Source organism: Nilaparvata lugens, chromosome 10 (genome assembly GCF_014356525.2).
Source record: "Nilaparvata lugens isolate BPH chromosome 10, ASM1435652v1, whole genome shotgun sequence".
NCBI lineage: Eukaryota > Metazoa > Arthropoda > Insecta > Hemiptera > Delphacidae > Nilaparvata > Nilaparvata lugens.
This window is the reverse complement of record NC_052513.1, coordinates 20779850-20801242: the sequence shown is the minus strand read 5'-3', so window position 1 is coordinate 20801242 and position 21393 is coordinate 20779850. Positions and strand designations below refer to the sequence as shown.

Here is a 21393-nt window from a genome sequence, read left to right as displayed (position 1 = left end):
TTTCCAGAATATCTCATGTTATGCTTAATTTTTTATATTAATAGATCAAAACAGTCAATATATTGATGGAACAGAAGAATATTATTGAGTTCTCGTTGTCAGAAAAGTACCTACATACCGGTTTCATCTCCTGTGATTTTAATGTTAATGGTATTTTATGTTAATGGTATATTATCCAAAAAACCCAATGTCCTAATCACGGCTAGGCTCGATTCAATTCTCCATCATACCATGTCCAGCTTGCGCTGGATAGATTTTTTCTTAGAAAAGTTAGAAACACTCAAATCCACAATAATTACACTTTATCAAGATAGCATGTCAAATAGGTGGACACAACTTGTGATCTCACCCAATGAGTAGAGTGGGAGGCTAAGCAGTTTATCTAGCAGTACATTTTTTGAACGATTTTTTCTTCTAGTTTATGAATAAACTGCGGAAGCATTGAATATCTTCATTGTGTGAATGTGATAGCTGCTGTGTGATTTGGTCTGTTTTAAGTAAGGTAGGTTGATGTCATTCCGCCTCCTGGTGTTGTGATCAAGCTTCTTGCTTACAGTGTACGAATCTGACGCTTCAAGTTGCATAGAAAATTTTGTATCATAGCCTCGTTCATGCGAAACGGTGCAAGAATTTACTCTAAACCATGAGCTGGCTTTCTCTAGCAATTGGGGAGACCTGAGAATCAAATGGGGATCTTTATCCTGGAAAACTAGAGTAGTGTCGTCAGCAAACCGATATACTTTCTGGTGGATTCACCGAGGATCGGCAGCCTAGATTGTGGGTTGATTTGGTTTGTGCTTTCCTCCCCTTCCCCCTCCCCCAAAGAGGCAAGATAACCTCTCTCCCTCACCCCTCCTTCATCCTCCCTGTTTATCTTTCTAACCTCCACTTCAAGAAGCGTTGTCGAGAAGTCAACATCGTTTTTCGTTTCGTTCCGTGGCGTTCGAGCTGAACGCAATTACCTCGTTTCGTTTCGTGATATATGTGCAATATCATATAGGCCTACGCATAAAGACAGGATATCGTCAGCAGTAACTTCTACACACGAGATACAGTCCACTTCCTCGTCAGTTCCAAGGTTAGTGCAAATTAAAGACTTACTTTTGGGGTTGTCGACGTTTTCGTGAATTAAATCTTAACTGTACCCCAATCCATAGGTTTGGGGACAGGACGGGATTACCACTTTCAACTCCATGCTGAGATAATTTAGACCTATATATATAAGTAAAGGCAGATGGCTGAGAATTAAACACTGCGGAACTTCAAAGTTGATGTGTAGTTAGATTTGCTCTATCAATAGTCACATCATGTCTGAGATCCATAAGGTAGCTCTGCAACAGTACCGTATATCATGGGAGACCCAATCGAAGGCTTTTGTTAGATCACAAAAAGTCATAGCCTAGCAATAGTTTTTTTTATTCTTATTTTTCATTGCCTAAAGTATGATTGCTGACCAATGATGGTGGTGTAACAAGCATAATGCATGCTACAAACATCTAGGTGCAAAAGCCATCTATCGTCAACCATAACAGCAGCAGGCGCTATAAGTACTGAACCTTGTAGCACCGGAAGCACCCCTTGTGGTACATTTAATTTATTTGAATTCGAGGAAGGAATAATGGCTTTGCTTCTACAAACATGTAAACGGTTTTTTTCAAAGAGCTCGTTGCCATCTAGAAGAATATAATCATGGTAAAAAAAATCTACTTTTTTGTAAGCATTCTTTATTACTGTACTGTAATGCAAACTATAGATTTAGACTTTGAGAAAGCCAGAAAAACCAACATTGAAGGTTTTTCTAAATTTCAATTGAATAAAAAAAAGAATGCTCAAGAAATATGTTTTAAAAGTATCTATTATAATCCGAATAGATTATAAAAACTACATATTAACTTAAGTTTTTAGGTAGCCTATGATGTAAAAAGTAACCTTACTTTAGGCCTAGGCTATTTTTCAAATACAAGATTGAAGTTTTTATCAGAAAATATAATTATAATGAATGAGAAACAGCTTACCTTTCTTTTTGATAATCTATAATGATACAACTATCCCATAATTAGGACATGAGATAACATCAGATTAATTAATTGAAAGTTATTCACTTACTTTTTTAAGCTGTCACTTGTTTGTCACTTTTCACTTTGTTTCCTTCTGTCTTCTGTCATCTCATTCAAAATCTGTCGATTTTTGAATGATCGATACCAAATTATCGATTGTCTACTATTACTATAGTCGATTTGCCGTGGTCGGCTACTCGCAAGTCATCGCAATTTCGTTCGAATTTAGAGGTTATATAATATATTCTACCTGCAAAAGAAAAAAGAGAAATGATTTAAATTGATTATTAAATTGATCTCTTAGATTTTGTTGGCGAATAAATTTTTAGTCATTGCTTGCATACCTAACGTTGAACAGAAATGGCTAGGATTCCTAAACTAATAGTTTTTGACTTGGGTGAGTTGTAAAGAACCGATTCGCGTTAGAATTGATTATTCTAATATTATGTAAAACAGATTTTCTAGTGACTTAATTCACGTGCTATGATTCATGATAATCACTTGTTTGCATGTAAACTAGGCCCTAACCCCTAAATAGAAGTTGCTATTTTTTTCAACTGAAATATTTCTATGTCTATAGAATATGATATTTGTGTTGATAGATTATTAAACATTATTCATAACATGTTTTTAGAATTCCAAGCCCACCAGTTGCTTATATCTTCGGTAATGTAGGTAGCCTAATAATAAATATTATTATGTGCCTACATTTTTATTGGTAACTCTTTTAAGCTTACCCAGAGTTATCTTACCAGTAGCTTGATTTGATAAGTAAAACAGATAGGTAGCCTAAACAGAAACTATCATTATTTTTTATAATCTAACAATGATAGTCTATTTGAATAGTGTGTTATGTTTAACAACTAATCAGAGTACTTTAAAACTTGATCTGCACTGTTTTACAAAACCAAACAAACTTCAAATACGATACATTAATAAATTTGTAATAAGAGAGTTAATGACAATTGGTGCCATGATACGGTATTGCAATAATTATACTTTGACCTCGCGGTTTTTGTTGAAGGTTATTCATAGACCTTTTGTTGTTTATACAATATTCTTATTCAACTGATCCAACATTTACAGCACTGAAAATAATACTTATAGAATAAATATATGAAACAGAGAATTTTTGTTTTGTCTTCATGATTTAGCAGTTTCTCATCTTATTTACCGGTAGCCTATGTGAGGTAATTATCATTTTTACATTAAGTTGAATGTTAAGTTTGCTAATAGTAGGTTTCACTTGAAAAATTGTAATATTATTCAATGATATTTTCTACATCAGCCATAATGATAAATTCATTATATATTAGTTCCTCACATAATCTATAGTTGCTTAAAAATCTTTGAGTATTCAATTAAAAAATTGTAGCAAGTAATAATAACTTCTTTTCTTGAACTTTTTACAGATTACACACTTTGGCCTTTCTGGGTTGACACTCATGTCACTCCACCATTCAAAAAGGATCCAAAGTAAGTTTACTTTTTACATTCTCTAAATGCGTATACATCTATATCTATAATAATCTATCTATAATAATAAATTCAATTACATATATGATTACTAGTTGGTACCCCTTTTTTTAAGCCACAAATAGTTTTGGCTGATCACGCCATTATTAATTTTCAGAACAAATCATTATAAAGTGATCGGTCGAAACTAGTTGTGTCTAAAAGAAATAGGGTACTAGGCTATATGTTATTAAACTTTTATGTAGTCCCATTAAATGAAATGAATAGGCCTATTCTATATTAATTTTTGTAATGTATTTATTAGACCTTGAGGGACTCCACTGATTTTGCAGAGCCTGAATTAGTAGAGTAATATACATTTTCAAAACATTTTTTAATAAAGATAATAACTTAATTAGGACATGAATCATCTTCAGCTGTGGAGTAACAAAAACCAATAAACTAACTTTAAAAATAGTGCAAAAGCTTGAAATCATTATTTCAGACACACAAAATAATATTGTATTGTATTTCTTGCTTATAAAAATTAATGATTTGATTTCCCTGTTATTTATAAAATCTGACATGAATTAATATATTGTAGGATCATCCAAAACGGTTGAAGAGAAAAAAATTGTGTTTATTACAACTTGAGCTATGCCGGTACTAGAAAATAAATTTGTAAAGTTAAAAAATCACAATGCTTTTTTATTTTTTTATATATACAATACATTTGTCAACTTTGTGGTTTTAATATTAATATTATGTTCATGTTGATATTTATTTTTGTAGGACTGGAAATATTATTGACCGGCATGGTAAAAAGATAAAAATCTACCCAGAAGTTCCAAAAATGCTTCAGCATCTACATGACAACAACTATACATTGGGAGTAGCATCCAGGACTGGAGAGATAGAGGGCGCTAAGAGTCTTCTCCATTTACTCGATTGGGACAAATATTTCAAGTACAAAGAAATCTATCCTGGAGATAAAACTACACATTTCAGCAGGTTTGTAAATATTATAGGACAAAAAACTAAATATAGTATTTCATTGTTTTTTTTATTGGGACAAATTATAAATGTCTACAATTGATTTTATTTGAGGATGAACAATGTCAATGAAAATATTGCTTTTGTATTGAAGGAGATAACAGCTAATTGAAAAGACTTATTTCAAATACGTATAGGCCTATACAAGTTATTGAAAAGACGTAAATTAAAGAGAATAATTTTTAGGAATGTATTTGATTGGAGGATGGATTCTGTTTTCAATGTTTTCTGTTTTCTGTTCTATTTGATTAAAGTAGCATTCTCCAGTTCTATTATTTCAATTATGAAATTTAAGGTCCAGCAAAACATTAAAATCATCACTTTACTTTAGTTTCTAATGGAAAAATATAGATTCTTCTCCAGACCATTGAAAAATGTTTGTTATTTGTTGAATCATCTTATCTTTTCTAGTAACATCCTGCATTACTCCGTACATATTATTTACTTCTACAAGCACTCGCATAAGAAGGGAGTGACAAATAATCTTTACAGCTCTTTTCACTAAATTCCAACAATAGTTTGAATAGGTCGTGCTTACAGTCAACTAAATTATTTTTCACTACAAGAAAGTGATTTTAATGGTTACAGTTATCTAGAAACTAGAAGCTGTAGAAGCTGTCTTTTTTGATAAGCTGTAGAGCCAATTTTCTTCATCAGCTATTAAAGGATATGCATTTCTGCAATAGAACTTATAGTGCACTGCCCCTTGTGGGTTGTGGGAGCTTTGAATCGAACATCGTACTCAAGAATGTGTTGAAAACCAGAATTCACCACAGTATCCTTGCTTGTCGTAGGAGGCGACTAAAAGGGACCCCAAGGCAACTCCAGAGGCTGCCTTGCCTTCAAACCCACGGAATCTGCCCCATCAGGACAGTTTCGGAGAGGCAAAAAGAAAAACCCAAGAACAGAAATGGGTTAAACTCCAGGCACAAATGTAGGTCAAGAGGCTGAGTCGAGGGTGGCCAGGTGCTCTAGAGGCAATTTGACGACCCCTCCTTCAGCGTAAGGACCTACAAAAAAGCCAGGAGTGGAACTCACATAAGTCACGAGTTTGTGGGTGGAGAGACCAAACCTCACCATTGCTCGAAGAAAGGCGGCCATTTAGGCGAAAATTCTTGGGAGAGGTGAGGCTTTCGATCCTGCCAAGTTTCAGAGGAGCAAAAAGAAAAAACTCAAGAGACCAGAGATGGGTGAAACTCCAGGCACAAATGTGGGTCAAGAGGGTGGCTGGGCGCCCTAGAGGCAGTTTGGCGTCCCCTCTTTCAGCGGAAGGACCTGAAAAAAGGCCAGGAGTGGAACTCACGTAGGTCACGAGTTTGTGGGTGGAGAGACCAAACCTCACCATTGCTCGAAGAAAGGCGGCCATTTAGGCAAAAATCCTTGGGAGAGGTGAAGCTTTCGATCCTGCCAAGTTTCAGAGGAGCAAAAAGAAAAAACTCAAGAGACCAGAGATGAGTGAAACTCCAGGCATAAATGTGGGTCAAGAGGGTGGCTGGGCGCCCTAGAGGCAGTTTGGCGTCCCCTCTTTCAGCGGAAGGACCTGAAAAAAGGCCAGGAGTGGAACTCACGTACGTCACGAGTTTGTGGGTGGAGAGACCAAACCTCACCATTGCTCGAAGAAAGGCGGCCATTTAGGCAAAAATTCTTGGGAGAGGTGAGGCTTTCGATCCTGCGAAGTTTCAGAGGAGCAAAAAGAAAAAACTCAAGAGACCAGAGATGGGTGAAACTCCAGGCACAAATGTGCGTGAAGAAGCTGAGTCAAGGATGGCCAGGCGCCCTAGAGGCAACTTGGCCACCCCTTCCTCAGCGGAAGGACCTTCAAAGAAGGCCAGAAGTGGAACTCACGTAGGTCCGGAGGACTAATCAGTCTGAAGAGACTGCCAAGCATATCACACGGGATTGCGACAAGCAACCAGGTGATGAATGGGATGTTAGCATAGGGAAAAACCCCTAGTTTTTGTAAAGGACACAGGTATTGGTTTGCCTAACTAACATATTACTTGGTAACACAATAAGCTTCGGTTGACGTGTGTGGGTTCATTGAACCTTTGGATCCTTGAATCCGTCCCTTCAAAAAAAAAAATAATAATAATAATAATGTAGTGATATAGTACACTCCTATTATTATGAATTTTCCGTTTAAACTAATTACACCTAACTCCTGTTATACCTAATCAACGTTTTGATTGATACTGTTTTTTTAATAAAGATATATTTATTTACTCAGATTGTTACTCTTATTACGATTCAAGGAGACAGAGGAAAGATTCAACATTAAAGTTATCATGATTATTTTCAGATTCAAGAAAAATACTGGACTACCCTACGAAGATATGTTGTTTTTTGATGATGAAAACCGGAATATAGTGGATGTTTCCAAGTTGGGTGCGACTTGTATATTGGTTCAGGATGGGATGAGCATGGATGAGTTGGACAAAGGATTGAAACGATTCGCCAATAAATCTAAGTGAAATCTATTAACCTACATAATAACATATTCCAATTCTGTGATATATTCAACAAGAATCATTAGCTATAAAAATTAAATAGGTACAGAAACCAAGTGATTACAGTAGAAGTAATGTTTAACCAGTAAAATTCAGGTTATTATAGTGAAAATGTCACATACCATCACTAGCCTAAATATTATGAAATATTTTTTACAGTTTTTTGGCTACTTCAGTCTGTAGTCGTTAGGACTTGTGATTTGTTATCACTAAATTTTCACAAAAATGATAAATGTTATTAATATTTGATTTGTGAATGATCATTCTCGAGTGTGGTGTAAAGGATAATGATTCAAACAAATGTACATTCTCAAATTGAATCTTAATTTGCTCTCATCTACTCATGACTGACATTAAAAATTATTTTTCCATGACCAATTAATTATTCTATTTCTCCCTCTTTCAAATGGTGTTTCTAAACCTTCCTTTACTATTTATGAAATCGGCTTTGTCGCCTTAGTTCTATATCGTGATCTGATGCTTGGCTTTACATCACACCTTCATCCGCCTCTGCAATATTAAAAAAATATGAATTGTCTCAATCAAGTTATTCTAAAACACTTGTTGAGAATCTAATCTCATTTTTTCAATTATTGTAATTCAGAAGTACAATGCTATAATGCTTTAATATCTTTTCAAACTATAGGTGTTATTGTCTCAAAGACAATTGGTTTTTGTATTGTTTCTTGGCACAAAGTGTATTTTTGAATAAATGATTATTTTTTCATCATTGGTTATTGTTTTTGTGATTATTATTCATTCTTAAAATTAGAGATTGAAAACTTGACACGTCGAGAAGGTATTCAAATGTAATAGAGAAAAATAATTTTGAATGAATGAAATACTACTGTCTCTATAAGGGAAGATCAAGCGATCTTATGTCTAGGATTCCACTTATAAGCATATTTCTACTCATCCAACCATACATTCCCTGTCCTTATCCTGGTAATTATCCTGAGAGTATAAAATGAATGACTTCACTAAAATTCTTGCTTTCAATTTGTTTTGATTATTTGCGTGCAATAAAACATCGATTAGAACAGCTTTATTTTTCTATTTAGTTAAAGATGTGTACATGAGCTCTAGGCCTTGAGGTGGGAGGGATGATGAAGAGATAAATGGACCTTCAGTAATTGTTAGTAGGTTCCGAACTACCGGAATGTGTCTTTTTTAGTCATCTCTTGTAAAAATAATGAATAAAATTAAGCTCATAAATATAGATCTGCAATTCACAATCAAGATTGTTGTAATACAGAGAATAAAGTATTGATCCTTTTGGATTCCCAGATGTTGCTGAGAAAAGTTTGAGTTGTCACGTATATAAAAACTAAGGCCAGCCACTAACGTAACCTAACGATTCACAGGACATTTTCGACTGAAAATAGAACAGTCTTATGATAAATAAAGTATATAGCTCTCGCTTATCGGTCATATGCGGACGGACAGGAGAAATCGTCTCCAATTTATGTCCAGTATTTAAATAAAACCAGAGATAACGAATTAAACAATAGAAAATTGACTTGAAATAGTTAAAATCAATTTGAACAGCTAAATTAACTTGACAGAAATATGGATCTGGAACTACCCGCTTAATCACAATAAATAAATGGAATTAGTATTCACATAGAACTTACTTACAGTAGTTCCTTTGGCTCCTTGAGGAGCATAGGGCATCCGAAAATGTTCTCCACTTATCTCTATTGGCTGCGAGCCTCTTAACCTCTGCCCAAGTCTTTCCCTGTTGCCTGTATTCTGCCTCGACCGTTCTTCTCCATGTCATCCGTGGGCGTCCTTGTCTGCGTGATCCCTGGGGGTTCCAGCTCAATGCAGCCTTCTCAATCGCACCGTCTTCTTTTCTCAATGTGCGCCCAATCCATCTCCATTTTCTCCTTTTCAGTTCCTCTTGGATTGGACATTGATTTGCTAACTGCTAGAGATTCTCATTGGTCAGCTCTGGCTCATCTCATTGGTCATCTCTCTCTGATTCACCTCTGGCCAGTAGATGCACATGATGCGATGTAAACATCGATTTATGAAGGTCTGCAGCTGCCCTACAATTCGCCCAGTGATCTTCCATGTTTCATATCCGTATAAAAGCATTGATTTCACGTTGGTATTGAAAATCCGAATTTTTGTTATCCTAGATATATTTCTGTTTTTCCATACCTTGTTCAATTGGATGAAGGCACCATTCGCTAATTCGGCTTCCAACATCTTCATCAGTGCCCCCAGTCTTGGTCACTGCACTCCCCAAATAAACAAAGGAGACTTCAGTCTGGAAGCGAGTACCACCCACTTCAAACTGCCGATCTGTTGCTGCATTTGATCTCATTTCCTTTGTCTTTTTCTTATTAATACAGAGACCTGCTTTTGCAGCTTCTTTTTCTAGCCTAAGCAGTTTCTCTTCCATGTCTCTGGAACGCTGGGCTAATAGGCAAATATCGTCAGCAAAGTCCAGGTCTTCCAGCCTCTGTCTTAAACCCCACTGCAGCTCTCTCCTTCTCCCTGCCTGTACATTCCTCATGACCCGATCCAATACCAGCAGGAACAATGTTGGTGACAGCACGCAACCTTGACGAACACCTGATTTTATTAGGAATGGCTGGGTAATCTTTCCTTCTTGCAGTACCTAGCATTCATACTAGCTACTTATTACTTTGCTCCAAGATGTTTCTCAATGTGTTTATTAAATCAACGCAGCTGCGGTGTTTTCGGAACACGGTTTTTCGGTGTTTTTTTGCTCTTTTCGCAGTTTTCTTTCTATGGAGTCCTTGATTCGATTTAAAATGACCCTCGACAAGACTTTTCATGTGATTCCTCTCCAGTTGTCACAGTTGGAGGTGTCACCTTTCTTTGGAATCTTTACTATCAGTCCTTTTTTCCAATCCTATGGGACACTTCCTTCTGTTCATATCCTGTGAAAGAGCGGCTGGAGTATATCTGCTGTCAGGTCTACATCCACCCTCATTACATCTGGTGCCATATTATCTAGTCCCGGTGCTTTGCCTCTCTTTAATTCATTCAGAGCCATCTTGATCTCATCTTTTGTAGGGCTATGGACAAGAATTGCAGGGTCCTCCTCAAACGGTTGCACATCTTCCTCTCCACCTTCCAGGTTTCCACTACCCAACAATTCCATGAAATACTCCCGCCATCTCTGCAGTTGATCTTCAATATTTGTGAGAAGCTCGCCTGTTTTACTTCTGACAGTCTATTCTTTCTGGCCTTGTTCTTTGAGAGGGTCCTTGTAATGTTATACAGCTCCTTGCTATCCCCTTTTCTAGTTGCTTCCTCTGCTTTTGTTGCCATCTCATCTGCAAACCTGCGGTGGTCATTTCTAACACTTTTCTTTATTTCCTTTTCAATGGCATTGTATTCTGCTTGGGCTTGTCTCCTCTGGAGGCGAGTTTTACTTGCATTTAGAAGGCCCTTCTTTGCTTTTCTGTCTTCTATAAGATTTCAAGTAAGCTCAGACATCCATTCTTTTTTCCTATAATTTTTGCGTCCTGGAACTTTTATACAGGTCTCCTCATAGCAATCCTTCACACTCTTCCACACATGCTCTACATCCTCATCTCCATATGAATGCTGAGTTAGGGCTTCATACTTGTTTCTAAGTTCAACTTTAAAGGCATCCTCTACCTGTCTGCTGCGTAACTTTGCCACATCAAAGCCTTTACTTGTTTTCGGAAATTTTTTCCGTGCTGACACAATTTTCAATTTAAATTCAGCAAGCATCAAGAGGTGATCACTCCTAACATTAGCACCTCTTTTGTTCCTTACATCTGTCAGAGACTTGGCTCCTACTTTTGCATTCATGTCACTAATCACCATCATTATATCTCTGGCTGATCTTTTTGCTCATCATCATGGATTCACATAGAACTACTAGTACCTTTTTAATTTTATTCTGGTTCCGGCTATAGAGACTATAATAAAACCTAACCTGATAAATAAATAAATAATAATTTATATAATCAGTCTCTATAGTTTAGGGCCAATCACTAAATATTTCAATAAATGAGAAACATAGTAAAGGAAACATAGACGGGAGATCGACTTTTGATCATTTTTAACATAAAAAGACTGTATAGCTCTTTATAATTTATTTGAAATACTATCTTATTGAACATTCCGGAGAATAAATACCAGAAATATCCAGGAAAGATTTTAAGTTGATACTGATGGCAAGAGAACGCACCTAATATTTTCAATGTAACTAATGTTTTCACATTTTTCTCTGTGGTGAAGAAGTGAGCAAAAATCGTTATTGAGGATTTTTGAAAAATCATCCCCTGGAGTGTTACTTTATGTGTCTTACCAAATGCTTATTGAAAACCCCCTCACAAACTGACCAAAAATTGATTTTGATTGACTTTGTTCCCTAAAAAATCCAGCTTTAAACTATTGGAAGTGAACTATAGAGTTGAGATTAGATTAGGCCTATATGAGGAAAAATGAAAACATGATAAAAGAAGCATTATTTTTTGTAATTAATTTTTTTGAAGGATTTAAAAGCGGGAAATAATCTCCTTTTTGATAGTTTTAATATTCTGTTTCAGATCACACTTTATGGCCTTTTAAAATAGATGAATGTGTTTTCCCTTTCCGGAGAAAGAGGTAAATAGTGACATGTTAGCCCATAGATGTTGAATTTGATGCTATTTTGAACAATTCTAAGCACGTTTCAAGTGTAAGGGAATTTGAAGTAATAATCGATTAGGATAATATAAATACTGTAACATCTACTCAAAGTTAGTACCTGAATTGTATGTATCGTCTATTAATAAATGAATAGAGAAATATCGTATACTTAGAGTTACAGAGTTTTAATTTTCAATTAGGCTAATTGAATAACATATTATGTTCGAATTTACAGTGATGGTAGAGTGGTTGACGGATCTAACACAAATGAACTGAAGCTATTTCCCGAAGTTCTTGAAACCCTTCAAACATTGAGAGATGAGAAGCATTGCTTAGCGGTGGCGTCTAGAATCAAAGACATCGCTGGCGCCTACCAAGTGTTGCATTTCTTACAAATCTACAATCTTTTCACGTTTGTGAAAATTTATCCTGGTTATAAGATTCCTCACTTCCGAATGTAAGTTGTTTGAAGACTTAATTTGTATATTTCATGAAAATACTTCCAGAGGCAAATCTTTCTGCGCTCAAATCATATTTGTGTTCATTCTGAGTTTGTTGAGGAAAACCGTATAAACTTAGATACAATCATAATACGGTGTTACAGTATTCTGGAGACATGTGAAAAACGTTTTTAGGAAATTTCCAACCCAAAACTAAAAACACCATTTTAAAAATGTAATTTCCAATTTAGATTTTATTTTTACCCTTTCGCGCCCAGCGTTGCTTCAATCAGAATTATGCTTTCTGATTCAGAGACTTGGCTAATTGTCAAAGTAATTAACACCAGTTCATGAGTAATCCTCAAGTGATCACCCTTCCAACAGGGTACCTACTGAGTGCACGTCGCTTATCCGAGTGAACATACGGTATAGAGTTTATTGATCGTATTCTAGTGTTATTCAACTAGCCCCGAATAAAACTATTTTTTTGGGTGGTGCCGTGCTACCAATTTTTCCTTAAACGGTTGGAATAGCATTTAACACCTATCACCTAAGGAAAGTTGTCGGCTCCAATAAAATAGATTCTTGATAAACTGTGAATGGATCTATTGCCTATGAATGAGAAATCCAGTTTTCAGAGCAAATTAACTTATAATCTTCAGATGAAAATTTTGGCAAAACACAGAAATATACAAAGAACAATAACTTACAAGCCTAATGATTTCAGAGTTATTACGAACTAAAAATACTTATCTAGTTTAGGCTACAGTTGAAACACAGTGGCTAATGGCTTGACAATACAAACCGCTAAATCTGACCAAAACAGCACAAAATTTTATATAAAACTCAATTTAAAACATTAATAAACGAAAATGATTTAGAGCAAAACTTTACAACACAAACATAGCCAGCCATTAGTTTCAGAAGAAGATCGAACAGGAAAAAGACACAAGTTGCCAGTCACAAAAGACAACGCCCTGTTCAATATCGATCTCCACAGACACGTCATCAAAAAATTATAACTTATAAGTTTAGAATTCACATTCTACATCTGTTCTCAATAAAACTTTATTTTGAAAATGTTATTTTAAATTTTTATACATATATTCTATTTAAATAAACCATTTATCCAGTAATTTGTTAACCCTGCCTCGGTGACATCATGGAACAATGCAACAAACATTTACGATAATAAATTCTCCATCAAAAAGTTTATCTGTCTATTGATAACTCTGACATTTACTATAAAGTTCCATAGATCTCGAATTGAAGATTCGATTCAAATGTGAGAAAAAATGTAATATTACAAATACCCCCCTCTTGACATAAAAAAAATTTTACTGTTTGAAAATTTAAAGAAAAAAATTTACATTGACCCTAATGAAAATTGTTGAAATTTAAATTTGAGAACAGTAACAATTTTTTCTAGAAAAACATTACATGTCATCCAAAAATATTGAAAATTATTATAAAAATTCATCAATAGCGTTTGTTATATGTTTCCAAACAATATCTCAAAATATAGAATATCAATATTACTTTTGATTTAGCTTTATAATTTAAAGAAAAATATCTCAACAGAAAGTTTAATATGTAAAGAATAGTTTTTTTTTTTTTGAAATTGCACATAAATTTAATAGATAGAAAAATTCAATTTTTATTGCATAAAAAAAATTTAGTATGTTGAATAAAAAAATTATTATTATTATTATTTTTTTTTTTTAAATGAATTGATGAATTGTTACATTTAATTTTCACATAAAATTTCAATAAATCAAAAAATGTTCATTTCTTTCACTATTGACGCGGTTGATTTTATTGATGCACATTTTGGAAAACAGTCCGTTAAGGCACTCAGTATGATTTTCAGTTAAGTGTGACTCCAATGTGATGACGTTAAGTGTTGGGCTGATCTGGATGCACGTAGTGTTGGGCTGATACTTGTAGTCGACTGCTGCATACCAAACTCGATACAGGTGACATCTCAGTTAGCATTGCTTCATATTTGTAGTAGACGGCTGCATTCCAAACTCGATACAGGTGACATCTCAGTTAGCATTGCTTCATGCTTGTAGTAAACGGCTGCATACCAAACTCGATACAGGTGACATCTCAGTTAGCATTGCTTCATGTTTGTAGTAGACGGCTGCATTCCAAACTCGATACAGAGTCACATAAATTTTGTATCATATTTGTAATTATACAATGTACATTTCAGGCTTGAAATGACAATGTAATTCGTTTTTTGGAAAAGAGATAGACGCTGCATACAGGATTAATTTAGGTGAGGATTAATTTAGGTAAGGTTTGGTTTTTTGATATTTTCAGCTTTCAAGGTTTAGAGTTCTGCATACAGGAATAATTTAGGAGGGGATTTTTTGAATCAATTCTTTCATGATACTGTGACTGTTCTTCTGAATTCAAAGTTGTGAATGTGAACATGGATGGCAATTACCTCCAGGTAATGCAGTAGTGTTGAAGTTTGAGATACAGAGTCAGCAATAAGCATTGGCATTGCTATTGGTGTATGCTTTGGTGTCGGCTTTGGCATCGGCGTTAATATTGGCATTGGCGCAGGCATTGGCATTGGCATTGGCGCAGGCATTGACATCAGCACAGGCATCGGCGTTGATTTTGGTGTTGGCATCAGCATTGGCGCAGGCATTGGCGTAGCTATTGGCATTGATTTTTGTTGTTGGCATTGGCGCAGATTTTGGCATTGGCGTAGCTATTGGCATTGGCGCAGGCATTGGCATTGATTTTTGTTGTTGGCATCAGCATTGGCGCAGATTTTGGCATCAGCATTGGCGCAGGCATTGGCGTAGCTATTGGCATTGATTTTTGTTGTTGGCATTGGCGCAGATTTTGGCATTGGCGTAGCTATTGGCATTGGCGCAGGCATTGGCATTGATTTTTGTTGTTGGCATCAGCATTGGCGCAGATTTTGGCATCAGCATTGCGCAGGCATTGGCGTAGCTATTGGCATTGATTTTTGTTGTTGGCATTGGCGCAGATTTTGGCATTGGCGTAGCTATTGGCATTGGCGCAGGCATTGGCATTGATTTTTGTTGTTGGCATTTGGTTTAGGCCGCAGCGTAGATTTAGGCGTAGATATGTCACACTAGTTTGAAAATCACCCAAATGTTCTTAACACTCTTCATGGCGTTCACTTGTTACTGATTTCGAGATTCACATGATAACTATTTCAATGTTAATGTCTGTGCTGTACCTGTTATCTTAAAATGCTTATAAACTAAGAAGAAAAACTTGATTAGGCTATCAATACAATCTAATACACATAAAATTAATTTTAAATATATATAAAATTGAAATTTGTTAACATCTTATTATACAGTCAGCAATACATAAATTGTGAAATATGGACATATCAATGATAAATTAAAAAAAAAAAATCATTCATTTATTCACTGTTCAAATATCAACATTTTAATCCATTCTTCAAAATAGAAATATAATTTCATAACACCCTGTATCATTATCAAAATTGTAAAAAACAAACATCATAACAACACAACAAAAATTTAATTTCAATACATATTTCAATAATTTCAGACATATGGTCTTCTATTCAATCATTTCATAATATATTTGCATTTCATTATTATTTAATATAACATTTCATTTATAGCATGTTCATTTCACATTTATGATTTATCATTCAGGGTTTCAAAATTATTTAGTTTTAATTTTGTTCAAAAATTGTATAAAAAGCAAATTATTTAATATTATTAATCATCGTTTGTTGGATACTATAGTTTATTTCGACTCTTCAATGTTCTAAACACAAACTACATTTCATGACAAAACTTTACTATCAAACATTAAACAAGAAACCATTCAAAACATATTCATCAGTAATCATCATTTTGCGTCTATGGCAATCAACATTATTAATCATTATTTTTGCATCTATGGCAATCAACACAAAAAATATTATCTCATTACTGCCTCTCTAAGTCATAACCTCTGTTATTCCTTCTTTAGGCAATAATGGGTTTCCATCTCAAAAAACAATCACATACCAGCAAAATTCTAATCAACAAACCCCACTAAAAATTCTACATACACTCCAGCATCCATTTCAAACGATAATCAATCATATCAAAATTTATAGAACAAACAGTTTTTAAAATTTGAAAAAAAATATCAATTACAAAACACTTTAGAAAAATTTTAGCCTTTAACTCATTTCAATTGATAATATAACACAACGTTTTAAATTAAACCAATTATTTTTTAAAATAACTTAAAATTTAAAGACTGTATAATAAGTATAAACATTTCAAGATTATGATACAAAGATGATCAAGATGAAATACTGGGTAAATAAATTCCCTAAAAAATACAAACAAGAGAAGAAGAAAACTGGGTAAATAAATTCCCTAAAACAATACAAAGAAGAGAAAGATTAATAATGGGTTATAAGTTCCCTAAAACAACACACATTTCAAAATAAGTGATACATGATGAGAAAATATACCACAAGCAAACAATTATTTACACAACAATGGATAGATTTTAGAAAAGTTGAGTTTTATCAACAATTTAAAAGTTAGGAAAATAAGCTACTATTTCAACTTCTAATATTAGTTCAGAAAAAATACAAATTTAAATGACTATGGACAAGATTGGTTAAGATATGCTTCATAGAAGAAATTTACTGAATATTACACAAAGACAGGAAAGAATCGAAAATTGAAAAGATCAAGGGCCAAGAAAAATAGGCTATAGGAAAGAAAAAAGATACAATTATGGACTCTTACCATACGTAGTATTTACGGTCATTGCTATTCTGAATCCTGGCATGACACAGGATTCCTAATCATTGTGTGTTGGGGAATACCCTTTCATCATGTGATTCACAGTCATCATCTTGTAAATAAGCAACTTGAAACAACCTTTGAATACTAATACATCAATGGAAACTTTGCGTTTTGTTTTCTTCAATAGCATGATTTTATTCATGGGTTCATTTATTTCAACCAAGCAGTTTTGCCTACAAAAGTTCGTCATGGTCACTTGAGAATGCATAGCATACATCTTTTCAATTCTCAGTTGAAAGTTGAACTCATCAACTTGACTCAAAGCAACATTCATTTTGTTGATATTATTCCTAACCTCCACAGAAACCTGTCTCATGTAATCATTCACTTTGTTCATAGTTTTCCTAACCTTCAATGTAACAATATTACTTTCATGATAGTTGACTTTCAGTGAAGACAACTCCCTACCTACTTCTTTACTCAATTCTACTATCTCATTAAGGTTGACTTTTTCAACAACAGTAACTAGGCCTACATTGTCAGAAACTTGAATGAGTTGATCTTGTAACTTAACACTACTATCATCCTGCTTCAATTTGTTTTCATCTTTCAATGTTTCATGTGCATTTTTCAATAGAAGGTTTATACTAACCTGCTCTAGTCTTATACTAGTACATTCTTGCTTCATATCATCAAACCTAGCACTTTGATCTTGTCTTAAATTATCAATCTTAGCATTTTGCTTATCAAACCTAGCATTTAGCTCATCAAACCTAGCATTTTGCTCATCAAACTTTTGTGTTAAGAATGCTATAAGATTCAGATCATTTCTAATGTTTGCCATTTTGTAATATGCACTGATTCATTAAAACTTGATCTCTCTTGAACCGACTTCCCACTCAGCAACAAACCATTCATAACCTATCAAGATATCTATCCACTAATAATTTCTATAACCAGGGATTTCATAGTGTACCATTTGGGACATATTTATTTTGTAATTCGGTCCCACCAGGGGTACTAATGATTTCAGAGTTATTACGAACTAAAAATACTTATCTAGTTTAGGCTACAGTTGAAACACAGTGGCTAATGGCTTGACAATACAAACCGCTAAATCTGACCAAAACAGCACAAAATTTTATATAAAACTCAATTTAAAACATTAATAAACGAAAATGATTTAGAGCAAAACTTTACAACACAAACATAGCCAGCCATTAGTTTCAGAAGAAGATCGAACAGGAAAAAGACACAAGTTGCCAGTCATGAAAGACAACGCCCTGTTCAATATCGATCTCCACAGACACGTCATCAAAAAATTATAACTTATAAGTTTAGAATTCACATTCTACATCTGTTCTCAATAAAACTTTATTTTGAAAATGTTATTTTAAATTTTTATACATATATTCTATTTAAATAAACCATTTATCCAGTAATTTGTTAACCCTGCCTCGGTGACATCATGGAACAATGCAACAAACATTTACGATAATAAATTCTCCATCAAAAAGTTTATCCGTCTATTGATAACTCTGACATTTACTATAAAGTTCCATAGATCTCGAATTGAAGATTCGATTCAAATGTGAGAAAAAATGTAATATTACAGTGGAAAAACAAAAATTTATGTAAATATCAATTACATTATACATATTGCTCTCCTAATAGGCTACTCAACTAAAATATCAACTTTTACTATAGTTACTATACTATAAATAGTATTATTTATACAATTACAATATTACTAAATCCAACTATAGACTTGAATCAAAATAATCAAGAATTTATTGATTAATAATAATAATTTATTGAAAAAATACAAACAAAGAAAAAGAAAACAATGAGTTAACTTACTTATAGCATTTGCATGCATATATTACAAGTTGATGTTAAATATAGGTATAAGCAGAGACAAACAAATACTGTAGGTTATCCTATCCTTTCTCTATGGTTTAAGGTTACTAAAGAAAGTAACATTGCTGCCAGAATGATTACTATGTCTATTATGAATAATTATTTGATGGAAAATGATACCTGCATAGGTTTAAGATCTGGGCGCAGGTATTTATTTAAAAAAATATATAAAAACACAAAGAAAATTATAAACGAGTTGATATTATAGCTAACGTACTGGAAACAGAATAGAAACCTTCCAGAGCTGAGATGAAAGAGAATTTAGAGAATATATAAAGAAGAGAAAAATATAATAATGAATTTAAAACAAGCATTACACTAGTTGAACAACAAAGTTAATACTGTATATTAATTGAATAGTTATGTTATGGTAATGGTTTTGCAATTACCAACGATGACAAATATAAATTTATATTTATTATTTATTTTCACTACGGTACTACTAGATGATTGGATTAGAAAATAATTACAAAATATGGTAATTTACAGTATATTTTCAGTTGTCAAAATATTTGTAAGACTTTTGTTTTTTTAATAACTATTGGATAACTCATGTTTATCATGACTTAAAACATTCCTTCTTTCAAACAAATTAAGTCTTTCAATGTTAATCAATAATAAATAATAAATCAAATCATGAATAATGTATTAATGAATAAATAATTAATAGATAAATCATTTACGGTACTCAATATTTATGGATATTCCATGGATCAATATATCATCCATAAAAAGATCGTTTGTAGTCCCGATGAAAAACCAGGCTGATAGCTGACAAAACTCTCCATGAGAGAGGCATGCATTCGTTGCATTCCAAGGAAACTCCACAAAAGTGAGTAGAAAATTAGATATTCGAAGTCAAAAATACTTAGATTTTCGGGATGGAATGCTTGAACATTAATAAAATAAAAAAATGATAGGAAATAAGAGATCAACGCTTTTCTTGAGTTCATATTTCATTTTTGCATACATTTTCAGGTTGCAGAGAAAGTCAGGCATTGATTTCGTTGATATGCTTTTTTTCGACGATGACAGACGAAACTTGAGGGATGTAAAAAGATTGGGAGTAACGACGTTTCAAGTAATTGAAGGTATAAACAAAAAGACTGTAGAGAATGGATTCACAGAATTTGCGAATAAGTTTTCTTCTACGAGTGATAACTAATACCGTACATGAGATTTGGGAGACTTGAATAATTAGATTAGTAACCTAGCTATCAGAACTTGAGAAATTAATCTTTAAGTGCAATTAATTTTTAGTAATCGAACCAAAGAGAAAGAACGTTGATAGTGAAGTCAGTTACATTCTTCTATATTACCGGGTATTACTTTTTATATACACAACTTTCTCATAAAATATATTTTTACTGAAGTTTTTGTGAGAGAGGGATAGAAGAATAACTAACACAGTATAAACAATATCGAAGGGTGAAGAATTATACAAATAAAACCTTAAATAAATAATTACGACAATCGTTGTTAAGATAAAATTATTTTTTTATCGAGAGATGGAGAGTAAGAAAAATGAAATAAAAATCCGAAAATTGAGAGAAAGTTTAGGATATAGGGGAAAGGAAAACGAAAAGAACACCACAAGGTCTTAGAATTGAGGCTTTGTGAAAAATATAGAGTAGAAGAGACAGTCAAAAATATCGTAAGGAATAAATTATTACGGCACAATGAAGATTATAAGGAGAAGGAGAGAGACAAGGGAATTGGAGAAAAATTGATAAATTATGAAAATGACAAGCAAAGAGAGGAAGAAAAGATGAATAAAATAATAATATTGTACACGGTTTTTCCACTCATACTATATAACTATCAAAAACAAAGTGGGATAAAATGTTTAAAATCTATTCTTAGCGTTACAGTTTATATCATTATCAAGCTAGTACCGATTGGCATCTTGTGAGACTGGACTCCCCAATTCTACTATTTTTATGCGACAGAAGAAAAGTTTCTGATTAATTGTCATTGTTGTTGTTGTGAAGGGTTATTCTTTAAAAAAATTTATTGAGAAATTTACAAAAATAAAAATATACTCATTGTACCTCATGTTCAAAAATATATATACTTGAATAATAAAATATCATAAATATTAAGAAGTTTTATTCACCTTGAACTACATATTTATTACGGTAGTGTTACATTATGCTATGAGAATATTATTAGAAAAGAAATATCAGCCTACGATTTGCCTCATGTAATATTGTAATGATCATCACGTATATCCTACTAAAAACAACGGAATTAAATCCACCTTCAATCTTTTACATTACTCGAGGTCAGTCATTGTAATTTCCGACTATGCATTTGCAATACTGATTATTCGTTTTTCTAGCATGATTTTCTCATAATTTGATAACTTGTATGGAATTAAAAAAAATGAAATTCAAAAGCTCATTAATGAGTTTTTAAAATTAGTGTAATATATAAGTGCAATCAGATCTTATGCATTGATAAAATTGAATAATAAAGTTGTAAAAAATGGAAATAAATATCTTTTCCACTTGTGAAAGTATGAAGGGCTACA

The 21393-nt window shown here is 33.4% G+C and overlaps 2 protein-coding genes across 6 annotated transcripts in view; one reads left to right on the top strand and one right to left on the bottom strand.

Annotated features, from left to right (window-relative positions):
• The window catches only part of LOC111047257 (peroxisomal acyl-coenzyme A oxidase 3), a 35094-nt gene extending 32042 nt beyond the window's left edge, over nt 1-3052 (bottom strand). The window contains exons 1-2 of one of the 4 annotated variants that reach the window (XM_022332964.2): nt 2795-3052; nt 2107-2307 (exon numbers count right to left, since the gene is read on the bottom strand). The gene's annotated coding sequence lies outside the window, so the exon portion shown is untranslated. Of the gene's footprint in view, nt 1-2015; nt 2308-2794 lie in introns of those variants that run through there. The other 3 variants (XM_022332968.2, XM_022332965.2, XM_022332969.2) reach the window with 3 other exon arrangements.
• On the top strand, nt 2234-20956 carry LOC111047259 (magnesium-dependent phosphatase 1). Of its 2 annotated transcripts, none has more exons than XM_022332974.2 (4): nt 2234-2454; nt 3470-3533; nt 4305-4523; nt 6865-7805. In XM_022332974.2, exons 1-4 carry the CDS (start codon nt 2418-2420, stop codon nt 7034-7036), a joined length of 492 nt encoding a protein of 163 aa, XP_022188666.1. In that variant the 5' UTR covers nt 2234-2417; the 3' UTR covers nt 7037-7805. The 2 variants fall into 2 exon arrangements, with proteins under 2 accessions (XP_022188666.1, XP_022188665.2); XM_022332973.2 differs by lacking the exons at nt 3470-3533; nt 4305-4523; nt 6865-7805 and adding exons at nt 11635-11692; nt 11952-12173; nt 19839-20956 and having other exon boundaries at nt 2257-2454.
• Nucleotides 20957-21393: the final 437 nt, after the last annotated feature.

What these genes read in the sequence shown, in the direction of transcription:
- LOC111047259 (XM_022332973.2), top strand. Translation starts at nt 2,418, where the DNA reads ATGGCTAGGATTCCTAAACTAATAGTTTTTGACTTGG. An exon ending in ACTAATAGTTTTTGACTTGG is followed by an intron (nt 2,455 to 11,634) that starts GTGAGTTGTAAA and finishes ATTCTGTTTCAG; the next exon opens with ATCACACTTTATGGCCTTTT. An exon ending in AAGATTCCTCACTTCCGAAT is followed by an intron (nt 12,174 to 19,838) that starts GTAAGTTGTTTG and finishes ATACATTTTCAG; the next exon opens with GTTGCAGAGAAAGTCAGGCA.